Source organism: Ammodytes marinus, assembly GCF_949987685.1.
Source record: "Ammodytes marinus genome assembly, chromosome: 9".
Taxonomy (NCBI): domain Eukaryota; kingdom Metazoa; phylum Chordata; class Actinopteri; order Uranoscopiformes; family Ammodytidae; genus Ammodytes; species Ammodytes marinus.
In genome coordinates this window covers 32,358,123-32,370,622 of record NC_137213.1, presented here as the reverse complement: position 1 = coordinate 32,370,622, position 12,500 = coordinate 32,358,123, and the positions used below count along the sequence as shown (strand labels likewise).

Genomic DNA, 12,500 nt, shown 5'->3' with positions numbered 1-12,500 from the left:
TTTAGTCAAATAAACACCTGAATGTACATGTTGGACCTTTGATTCATACTAATATGAAAGAAGAAATGTTATGGAAGATAAATAGACAAAAAAATATAAATTGACACAATTGTTTCGCAATAATGTAAAAAAGTATATGAGTATGTGATACAAATGCTGGTACATGCTTACTCTCTCTCTCTCTCTCTCTCTCTCTCTCTCTCTCTCTCACACACAGACACATGCACGCACACACACACACACCCCTCCCTGATAGATAAGGGGGGTGTGGTCTGACAGAATGATGAAAGTTACTTTGGAAGTTGATCCAACGGCGGCGAACGTTTCTCCTGAATCTGACTCATGCTGATAGAGACACACTGACACACACACACACACACACACACACACACACACACACACACACACACACACACACACACACACACACACACACACACACACACACACACACACACACTCTCTCTCTCTCACACACACACACACTGACACACACACACACTCTCTCTCTCGCTCCTTTTCTCACGCACACACACTCTCTCTCTCTCTTTCTCTCTCTCGCGCACACACACACACACACACACGCGCACACACACACACACACACGATGATACCATCTTTAGTAACTAGCTTCTTGTCCTTAAAGGCTTCTGTAAATTCTCCCAAAGGACGCTTAAAACTCCAATATTACACACTGTACCTTTAAATTGTAGGTTTTGAAAGTTAAAGTTACAAAAGGCTAATAATAATGAAATGCAAAATCAACATTTGAATGTGTGTTTCATTGAACAGCGACCTCTGCTGGACAAACAGACAAAGTGCAATATAACAATAATGTGTAATATTTCATCATGTTTATGTAAAAGCAGTTTATGCGTGTTTAGTTCAACCTGACACACACACACACACTCCCACCAACACGTATTAACACAGACTCCGAAACACAGACACACACACACACACACAGACAGGATCACAGACTGTTTTTTTAGAAAAACTAGAACAAAACAAACAAATTTATGTTTTCAGTTTCAAAAAGGGATTTTAGTGAATCTATTTAAACGTTATGGTTACATGGAACTGACAGATCTGGCCCTGCACATACTGGCGCTTTTCCACTACATGGAACCGGCTTTACACTAGTCTAGTCAACCCTACTCTGACATAGTGGAAAACTTGAGAGGGGATATGCGAAAACACACATTTTGATATGCCCTGTGTTTAATTGACCATATTGACTTTCTTAAATACTAAACTCCACTAGATGTATCTGGTTTTTCGTTCCTATTCCGTGAAGGTTCCAGGGGACTAAACGATGACGTGAAACTCTGCAGACCACTGATTGGTCAGTGTCATCAGTGGGCCGGACTTATCCTTAGTTAAAGGTTCAGTAAGCGGAATGGTCAGTTTAGCGAATTTCCTGTCAGTTACTGCAGTTAGCGGTCCCCTCGCTTGTCCCTACGTCACCAATCTACAAGCAGCAAGTTATCTAGCATCATCTCAGATCTATAAGTGTGATAATACATGATAAAAACCATCAAAACAGACATTGGGAAGGATTTTTACCTGCTCCGCCAATGTAGGCGCATAAACATTCACCTCTCTGTCGCTCTGCATGTGCACCGTCAGTGAGACGGGTGCCGGTTTGTAGCGTTCTCTCTTCTGATTGGATACCAGTTTCGGGATCCCCGAAAAGTTTATTTGCCGATTACAAGCAGAGCGAGTGACTGAGAGATCGGCTTTATGAAACGCGCACACTATGTAAGTGATCACTGTATGAATAAAGAGCGATTTAACACTTATATTAGCATAAATAAATCGCTCACTTCACCTTTAAGTTATCTTTAGTCAATTTACTAGAGGCACATTGAAATGAATTTTTTCTCATATCCCAGAGATAATGGCGGTATTGAAACATTGACTTTTTCACATCTACACGGTAAACCCTGAAACAGGTTATCGGCCGATGCCTAGTTTAAACCCCGGGTCAGACACTGCATCATGGAGATACTAAACCACAGACACACAGATTTGAGAATCACGTTGATTTAAATCATGATTTCTAGACCTTTATTTGTATTATGTGCAGTACATACAGACAGATTAGTTAGTAGGACTTTAACGGGTCCATGTACTTCCTCAATTAGGACTTAAAAATTACACACATACACTTTAAGAGTTAATTTTACCGACCCGTGGACGTTTACTGCAGGTCATCCCCCCTCTCTCTCTCTCTCTCTCTCTCCCCATTTCAACTCTGTACTGTCTAATAAAGCTTGAAAATGCCAAAAAATTATCTTTAAAGAGTTCATTTTATACAGGTCCAAGGTTTTGTGATAGCAAATCCTAGCTGACAGACTGTGGGCAGGTTTCTTGCACCAACTGAGGAACATAACTTTGTTCTAACCACGTTAAGTTAATTCTGACACTTTCATTATAATTTTATTTCACCAGTGGAATCAACAAACGGATTAATGCGAATAGAACAGTAACACTTAGTATAATAAGGGTACATCAATTAACTGTTAGTTAATGCTTGAGGTCTGCTGCAACTCTCAGTTCTTTTAAATCGAGTCTGAAGACTTTTCTGTTTCCATTTTAACCTGTACTTTTTCATTCGCTTTTAAATGTCTTCTAATGTGTTTTAATCTTGCCCCTGTAAAGCACTTATAATGGCCTTGTGTTTGAATTGTGCTATATAAATAAACTTGCCTTGCCTTAACTAACTGCTAATAATTAAGCATTAACACTTAATGCGTAATAGGGATTAACCATGCATCAACTAACCATTAATAGAATAATTAGCATTAACTAACAGTGATGCACCCTTATTGTAAAGTCTTACTAATAGAACAATCAGTGACAGAATATAAAGATTGATTTGTATGAAAATAAGAACTTAAAGAGAGATAAATACAATCCAGCCCTGATAAGAAACTTAAACTGCAGACTTTTGCATTGTGACATGAACCTCCCAGATAAATGCTAATACACAGCAGCTCGTCTTCTGACTGGGACTAGACAGAGTGAAAACATTACTCCACTTTTAGCCTCGCTCCACTGGCGTCCTGTCTGCTTCAGGAATGATTTTTAAATGATAAAAGTTGTAAATTAACTTGACTTATTATCAGTGATGCCGGTAACGCGTTACTTAGTAACGCGTTACCGGCATCGGACCTCTTTTTTCAGTAACGAGTAATCTAACGCGTTACTATCTCCAAACCAGTAATCAGATTAAAGTTACTCATCAAAGTCACTGTGCGTTACTTTTTCTGTCATTTTCCTTAGTGAAACATTTTACATAACTGCACAAATGACTGCGATTGCGATTTAATGTAAATAAATGTGCGCGCATGTGTCTCTAAACGCTCCAACTGCTCCAACCGCTCCTCTCGTCTTTTTGGTAGTGCCCCTCGTCTCTGACATGCAGCGTGTGTGTGCGTCTGTGTGTGTGTGTCTGTGTCTGCGTGTGTGTGTGCAGCAGCATTACGGCCGAGTCTAAGCTGAACTGTGGCGCAAAACAAACGTTTTTCCCCCCATGAAATATAGCGTCTGCTATGGGGATATTTAGGATTCGGGTGCGGTGACGTTGAGGAGATAGAAGTGTTTAAAACTTGGAAACTTATAGTCACGTGGCGACCGGTGGCCGCACACACCCAGTCTATCAACACATGAGACATCGCAGAGAAAAGTCAAATTAATGCATGAGAGTGAAGGGCCAATCACGTTAAGTTTAAAGACACTGCTACTGTCTTTGCACTTTGGAGGAATGCATTTATTTTCATGTGGGGAAAAAGGTTTTTTTTTATTACATTTTTCAAACCATAATTTTTATTATTTTGAAAACAGTATGCCTATAGGCTACTAGCCTACAAGCTTTATTTTATATATTTTCAATGATTCTTAATATGTACATGTTTTAAATTGAGATATATGGGTTTCAAAACCTGTAAAGTAACGTTTAAAGTAACTTGTAATCTAACTTAGTTACTTTTAACATCAAGTAATCAGTAAAGTAACTAAGTTACTATTTCAAGGAGTAACTAGTAATCAGTAATCGGATTACTTTTTCAAAGTAACTGTGGCAACACTGCTTATTATAGCGCTTCTTACCCGATTTTCTCAGCCCCAAAGCACTTTACATTTCTTACCACATTCACCCATTCACACACACTCATACACCGTTAGACGTAGCTGCCATGCAAGGCGCTCTCTGAACCATCATGAGCAATGTGGGGTTCATTGTCTCTTTGCCCAGGGACACTTGGACATGTGGCGGGGAAACGGGGAATCGAACCTCCGACCCTGCAAACCAGTGGACGATTTCCCTACACACTTCGCCACAGCCGCCCCTTTTTAGATTGTTGGACTCCGATATCAGCGCTTATGTAATGTATCTCGTCCAATGATGAGGTATTTACAGTTGAGGACAGATATAATAGATTTAGAATCATTTGACCCTGGTAGTTTTTGTTTTTTGTGAAATAATGTTGTTTCTGTGTACAAAGTAAAATAATGTAATCATCCAAAAGAGAAGTAGAATGTTTAGAAAAGCTGTGTTAAAAATGTCTTGTTCTGTTTGACAGCACTCGGGAAATACTTACTACTTGGTAAAAATTTAAATAAATCATAGAGGGGCTAGACATTCTGTCCTCAACTGTAGATTTGAATTTGGGGCGTGGTGGAGTGTCAGTGTGTAGAGACGGTGTAGAAGGACAGAGCAGCAGCAGAGCAGATCCACTGATGATTCTCTGTCTCATCCAGAGGAACACAGGGAGGATGGAGGACTCTGTGTCTGACTGTGGAGCTGATCTCAGAGCAGTTCAGACTTCAACCTCTCTGGATCATCAGTACACAGCTGAGCCTTTCAACACTAACTCCTTTATGATCACTTGCACGCACACACACACTCGCTCAGTCTCTCACTCACTCACTCGCTCGCTCACTCGTTCACTCACTCGCTCGCTCACTTGTTCACTCACTCGCTCGCTCACACACACACTCACTCACTCACTCACTCGTTCACTCACTCACACACTGAGATCACCACACCCATCTGTTGAGAGAAGAAAACAGAAGTCATGAAATCAGAGTTACAGAGTAGATCCAGTATAAAGAGCAGCAGGAACTTCAGTCCTGTGTAGCGTAGCCGGCTTCCTCTCAGCTCTCATGTTAATGTATAGGATTGACCTGCACACACACACACACACACACACACACACACACACACACACACACACACACACACACACACACACACACACACACACACACACACACACACACACACACACACACACACACACACACACACACACACACACACACACACACACACACACACACACACACACACACACACACACACACACACACACTCTGGCCAACAGGTCTGTTTACTGAGCAGATGGTTTTAAATCTGTTAATCAGTGTCTCAGTGACATCTGAACATTTTATCTACTTTGGGAAGATTACATGACAATTATTAATGAGACTTTCAAATTAAGAGTTGGTATTTTAGAAGACTGATTTAGATTATTAGATATCAATTCCCTCGGATTAAAAGAGTGATGCCCAAATTCATTTATTATTTGAATTCTGTATTTCTATTAAGCTTAAAGTACAGTGTAACCCGTCTACTTCCTCTTCTTACATTTAATGCAATACTACTGTATATATATTATATCTAAAGTTGTGTATCGCTAAAATATATAAACATTATATGATATTAAATGATGGTAGGACAGTTTGATGAATGAGGACAACTGCCTCTATACATCTTGTAATGCTGTCAGCTGTAATCCAGCATTATTCCCGGTAGACAAGAATAAATAAATAATAATTTCACTAATAAATGTATTTCAGACGTATCAAAACAATATGTTACAACACATATTCCATTAACCAGCCTGTGTGGTGCCTGAAAAGGAAGAAGTATAAACTTATTTAATCCTCCCCCTTCCCCACAGCTCAATAACTAATGTTTATTAATTCACCTCCCTTCCTGACCCTGTGTACCGTCAGAAGCCCCGATCAGTCATCTTCACATCCACTCAAACACATGATCACAACAAGCCTCTGTCAAAAAGAAATTATAGTATATATTTGATATGAACATATAAGTAATACATTGTATTTGTAGATCATTATATGTGTGGATGCTTGAAAAAATTAAAAATATAATAAATAATAATAATTTACTAAAGAAGCTTAATTAGAATGATTTACGGAGAGTAGGGGGGTTTAGATAAGTGTAAACTTCTTCCCACTCCTTTTCAAACATGTTATTCCAATCATCAAGTGTTTGTCACTCATGTATGTAGTTACACACACACACACACACACACACACACACACACACACACACACACACACACACACACACACACACACACACACACACACACACACACACACACACACACACACACACACACACACACACACACACACACACACACACATCTAGTTAGGCTTTCTATTCTGTGTAACATCATTATTTTCTGTATGACCATTAGTTTCTCTTTTACATGTTCGAAATAAAGATTTCAATCAATCAACACTAACTGTGTTTAGTGACATTCAGCTGAAAGCATCATGGACTGACTCCAGCCCTCTACTGACCTCAGAGTCTCCAGTCTGTAGTGTGGACTCTCCTTAAGATCAGACAGAGGCTTCAATGCTGAATCCTGCAGCTTGTTGTCCATCAGATGCAGCTCTCTGAGATGGGAGGGGTTGGACTTCAGGGCTGAGGCCAGAGAAGCACAGCTGATCTCTGACAAACTGCAGCTCCACAATCTGAATAAAGAATACATGATGTCAGGTAAGAGACAGCAAGAGAGTGTGTGTGTGTGTGTGTGTGTGTGTGTGTGTGTGTGTGTTTGTGTGTGTGTGTAATTAATACATTAGTTGGGAGGATCTTCGGTATAAAAATTTGACAGATTACCAAACATTTTAAACATAAATATACTTTCAATACTGCAGAAAAAGCTTTGTAGATTGGAAATTTAAATATGAACAAAGAACATGTATATACTTGTAGATGTTATGTTTGTACAAATTATTATATAAGATCTAAAATAGTAACATTGAGTGAACTGACCTCAGAGTCTCCAGTCTACAGTGTGGACTCTCCAGAAAACCACACAGCAGCTTCACTCCTGAATCCTGCAGCTTGTTGTTACTCAGATGCAGCTCTCTGAGATGGGAGGTGTTGGACTTCAGGGCTGAGGCCAGAGAAGCACAGCTGATCTCTGACAAACTGCAGCTCAACAATCTGAATAAAGAATACATGATGTCAGGTTAGAGACAGTGTGTGTGTGTGTGTGTGTGTGTGTGTGTGTGTGTGTGTGTGTGTGTGTGTGTGTGTGTGTGTGTGTGTGTGTGTGTGTGTGTGGTCTGAAGGATCAATATCAATGAGGAAACATTATTTGCTAAATCAAACTGAAATTAACGGAATCCAAAGAAATATTCATAGTATGTGTGTGTGTGTGTGTGTGTGTGTATGTGTGTGTGTGTGTGTGTGTGTGTGTGTGTGTGATTAATACATTAGTTGGGAGGATCTTCGGTATAAAAATGTGACAAATTACCAAACATTTTAAAGATAAATTTACTTATTTTCTACATTTTCCTTAGTGACTGCAGACTGAACTTTGAACAAGATAAATGAAAATATGAATGAAGCAAATGTCAAAATGTATGGATGTCAGTTATGTTTGTATATGAATTAGTGTACATTTTCCTTAGTGACTGCAGACTGAACTTTGTACAAGAATGACAATATGAATGAAGCAAATGTCAAAATGTATGGATGTCAGTTATGTTTGTATATGAATAAGAAAAAATTGTTCATTACAATATATAAAATCTACAAGAGTAACAGAGTGAGTGAACTGACCTCAGAGTCTCCAGTTTACAGTGTGGACTCTCCAGAAAACCACACAGCAGCTTCACTCCTGAATCCTGCAGCTTGTTGTCCCTCAGATCCAGCTGTCTGAGATGGGAGGGGTTGGACTTCAGGGCTGAGACCAAAGAAGCACAGCTGATCTCTGACAAACTGCAGTTCCACAATCTGAATAAAGAATACATGATGTAAGGTTAGAGACAGCATAAGTGTGTGTGTGTGTGTGTGTGTGTGTGAGAGAGAGAGAGAAAGTGTGTGTGTGTGTGTGTGTGTGTGTGTGTGTGTGTGTGTGTGTGTGTGTGTGTGTGTGTGTGTGTGTGTGTGTGTGTGATTAATACATTAGTTGGGAGGATCTTCGGTATAAAAATGTGACAAATTATCAAACATTTTAAAGATAAATTTACTTTGAACATTTTCTTCTTTTGTGACTGCAGACTGAACTTTGTACAAGAGAAATGACAATATGAATGAAGCAAATGTCAAAATGTATGGATGTCAGTTATGCTTGTATATGAATAAGAAAAAATTGTTCATTACAATATATAAAATCTACAAGAGTAACAGAGTGAGTGAACTGACTTCAGAGTCTCCAGTCTACAGTGTGGACTCTCCAGAAAACCACAAAGCAACTTCACTCCTGAATCCTGCAGGTTGTTTCCCCCCAGATCCAGCTTTCTGAGATGGGAGGGGTTGGACTTCAGGGCTGAGGCCAAAGAAGCACAGCTGATCTCTGACAAACTGCAGTCCCTCAATCTGAAAAAAGAATACATGATGTAAGGTTAGAGACAGCATAAGTGTGTGTGTGTGTGTGTGTGTGTGTGAGTGAGTGAGAGAGAGAGAGAGAAAGTGTGTGTGTGTGTGTGTGTGTGTGTGTGTGTGTGTGTGTGTGAGAGAGAGAGAAAGTGTGTGTGTGTGTGTGTGTGTGTGTGTGTGTATGTGTGTGTGAGAGAGAGAGAAAGTGTGTGTGTGTGTGTGTGTGTGTGTGTGTGTGTGTGTGTGTGTGTGTGTGTGTGTGTGTGTGTGTGTGTGTGTGTGTGTGTGTGTGTGTGTGTGTGTGAGAGAGAGAGAGAGAAAGTGTGTGTGTGTGTGTGTGTGTGTGTGTGTGTGTGTGTGTGAGAGAGAGAGAAAGTGTGTGTGTGTGTGTGTGTGTGTGTGTGTGTGTGTGAGAGAGAGAGAAAGTGTGTGTGTGTGTGTGTGTGTGTGTGTGTGTGTGTGTGTGTGTGTGTGTGTGTGTGTGTGTGTGTGTGTGTGTGTGTGTGTGTGTGTGTGTGTGTGTGTGTGTGATTAATACATTAGTTGGGAGGATCTTTGGTATAAAAATGTGACAAATTACCAAACATTTTAAAGATAAATTTACTTATTTTCTACATTTTCCTTAGTGACTGCAGACTGAACTTTGTACAAGATAAATGAAAATATGAATGAAGCAAATGTCAAAATGTATGGATGTCAGTTATGTTTGTATATGAATTAGTGTACATTTTTCATTATAACATATAAAATCTACAAGAGTAACAGAGTGAGTGAACTGACCTCAGAGTCTCTAGTCTACAGTGTGGACTCTCCAGAAAACCACACAGCAGCTTCACTGCTGAATCCTGCAGCTTGTTGTTAGTCAGATCCAGCTGTCTGAGATGGGAGGGGTTGGACTTCAGGGCTGAGACCAAAGAAGCACAGCTGATCTCTGACAAACTGCAGCCCCTCAATCTGAATAAAGAATACATGATGTAAGTTTAGAGACAGCATGAGTGTGTGTGTGTGTGTGTGTGTGTGTTAAATTAATACATTAGTTTGGAGGATCACTTACTCAATCTGAATAAAGAATAAATTAGAGACAGCATGTGTGTGTGTGTGTGTGTGTGTGTGTGTGTGTGTGTGTGTGTGTGTGTGTGTGTGTGTGTGTGTGTGAAATTAAAGGTTCAATAAGCAAAAAAAAAATATTCAAACAATTCAATTTCCCCTGTAACTTAAGTTTGGTAACCTTTATTCAAATTAAACTATGTAGGGTGTGACTGTTTACAAACATGTCTAACGGTTACACGACTGCAATGTTTTCGTGTAGGCCTAGGCTACACGTTTAACGGGGGCGATGTTTTTTCTTCTGACAGACAGACAGACTGATAGACAATGTTAGGCTTTATTTTATAATTTTACTTTTTGACTTCAAAGTGATCATCTGACTTTAGACTGACTCCCGCTGTCACGGCGACAGATGTAGCCGTTTGTGTCAAACGGCTACTTACGTAAACAATTAAGGGAGAAACATAGTGAAACTGAAGTTGGAGCAGTTAAATAGAAATGAATATCCTAAATATTGTTATCAAACTCAATTAATGCTCACGTCGCTCCTCTCTCAAGATTGATCCCTTACCCTAACACAAGACCACATTTTTTAAATGTTCTAGAAATGTGGAAACCATGGATAGTAGCCTAAATAATAGTTGGAAACAAACGGGCTGACCCCCTCTGAAACTATTTTTGCCAAGGAGGTCATTACAATGTGAAATTAATTGCTCCCCCTTAACCTTAGCTTGAGTTTAAATGTAAATTGGTTTTGGTAAATGCCATCACCTAAATGGTAACTTCTCTCGTCTCTTTTCTTATTCCTTAAGGTTTCCCAAAGCTGAGAGAAGAAGACGCTCTTAAAAGAGAGGGGTTTTGCCTCCAGTGATGATGCCATGCCGTGAAATTCCCAAACAAAACTCGGAAAAACCATAGATAGATAGATAGATAGATAGATAGATAGATAGATAGATAGATAGATAGATAGATAGATAGATAGATAGATAGATAGATAGATAGATAGATAGATAGATAGATAGATATATTGATTGTATTAAATGTATAATTGTAAACATACTGTACCTAACTGTAGCCTATAGATATAAGGATTGTATATAAATATATATAAAGTGTAAATATAGTACATCAAATTACACAAATAGACTGGATTGTATAAACATATAAATGATAGAATATAGTATTTTAAGTTGTATATGTATGGATTGTAGATATTAAATAGTATCATAAATATAGCAAATTGTATATAAATATATAAAAAGATAAGGAACACAAGAAGTTAATTTATTCAATATTTTTTATTGTGCTTTTAATTTTGTTTTGTATTTTTCATATGTTTAATTTGTATTTGATATGACTGAAATAAATTCAATCAATAATTCCAGTTGTATTTCAGTCTGGAGGGTTGCTGATTCATGTCCAGTGGGGTGCAGTGTTAGTGTGGTTTGAGAGTTATTAGCCAAAAAGCTAAATGGATAAGAATATACTTTTTGAGAAATACACTGTTTATCTGAGACCAGCAGAAACATTGTCCTTCTAATTTTTCTTGGGCTTCCATTACAAATAATCAGGTTATTTCTAAGGGTGTGATTAATGTAAAAAGCTGGTACTTATTGTTTCTATTCTTCTGCTTTTCAACATCAGTTGTCAGCAGTTATCTTCTAATCTAAACAAGTTCTGCAAATGTTTTGGTAAACATTATTTTGCTTGAATACATAGTTCAAATTTTAAGTTCAACAAAGTCCATGATTTTCAATAAGACATGACAAAAAATGTCTAATTTTCTTTAAATTTGTCTTTTTAAATGATATCCTTAGTTATTTTCTGCAACAAAAACAAAACTGAATTAAGAGCATACCTTAATGTGCTGCATATCAAATCAGAAATACAGTTCATAACGAAATATGGCCATGGCAAAACATTTCTGATAGTAGATACAATCAGTGGCAAGTTAAAATGCCATGTGTTTAAAAGTGTGTTTTTTGTGTAACAGAGGGATAAAAATCTTCCTACCACTCAGAATCAAATATGGATCATCAACTATGATGTTTTTAGTGTCATCCACCGAGCCATCACGGCTCAAATTTGCTACATGTTTGTATGAATTTTCCATATGGTGTAATGCACTAGGCAGCAGGTTGACCTCTCCAAGATGGCCGCCGCGTGTGCCGTCAGCCGACTGGAGCTCAACATTGACGTGACGTATCTAGTGTTCTATATATATCTATGCCCCCACCTCCCTTTGTAGCGTTCTCTCTTCTGATTGGATATCAGTTGTGGGATACCAGAAAAGTTTATATGCCAATTACATGCAGTACGGGTGACTGAGAGACCTGTGTTATGAAGCGTGCACACTATATAAGTGATCACTGTATGAACATAGAGCGATTTAACACCTATATTAACATAAATATTAGGGCTGTCAAGCGATTCAAAAAAATAATCTACATTACAGGCTCTGTGATTAATTAATCTAAATTAATCGCATACTTATATGACACTTTTATACCTGTTTGTAAACAGCTGTATAGCCTACTACAGTTTGTTTCTCTCTCTCTCTCTCTCTCGCGCGCGCGCGCTCGCTCTCCGTCTCTTGTAACTTCTGTCTCCTCCCCTCAGCCAGCTTTATACATGAACTAGCGCCGAATTTTCTCAAAAAAAACAAGCAGACAAAATGACGACTTTCCATCTCCCACAACAGACAGCGCTGCACTGCCACCATTTAGTAGCCTACTCATAGGCAAACATATTGACTGACACACACACACACACACACACACACACACACACACGGGGG

At 38.8% G+C, this 12,500-nt stretch overlaps 1 protein-coding gene across 1 annotated transcript in view; it reads right to left on the bottom strand.

The window, feature by feature from the left end:
* Window positions 1-5,043: 5,043 nt before the first annotated feature.
* The window catches only part of LOC307255506 (uncharacterized protein), a gene marked incomplete at both ends in the record, with an annotated part of 21,650 nt that continues 14,193 nt past the window's right edge, over window positions 5,044-12,500 (bottom strand). The window contains 6 exons of the mRNA XM_080034192.1: window positions 5,044-5,056; window positions 6,625-6,798; window positions 7,103-7,276; window positions 7,898-8,071; window positions 8,483-8,656; window positions 9,437-9,610. Of these exons, the coding sequence (XP_079890318.1) occupies window positions 5,044-5,056; window positions 6,625-6,798; window positions 7,103-7,276; window positions 7,898-8,071; window positions 8,483-8,656; window positions 9,437-9,610 (883 nt within the window). The remainder of the gene's footprint in view (window positions 5,057-6,624; window positions 6,799-7,102; window positions 7,277-7,897; window positions 8,072-8,482; window positions 8,657-9,436; window positions 9,611-12,500) is intronic.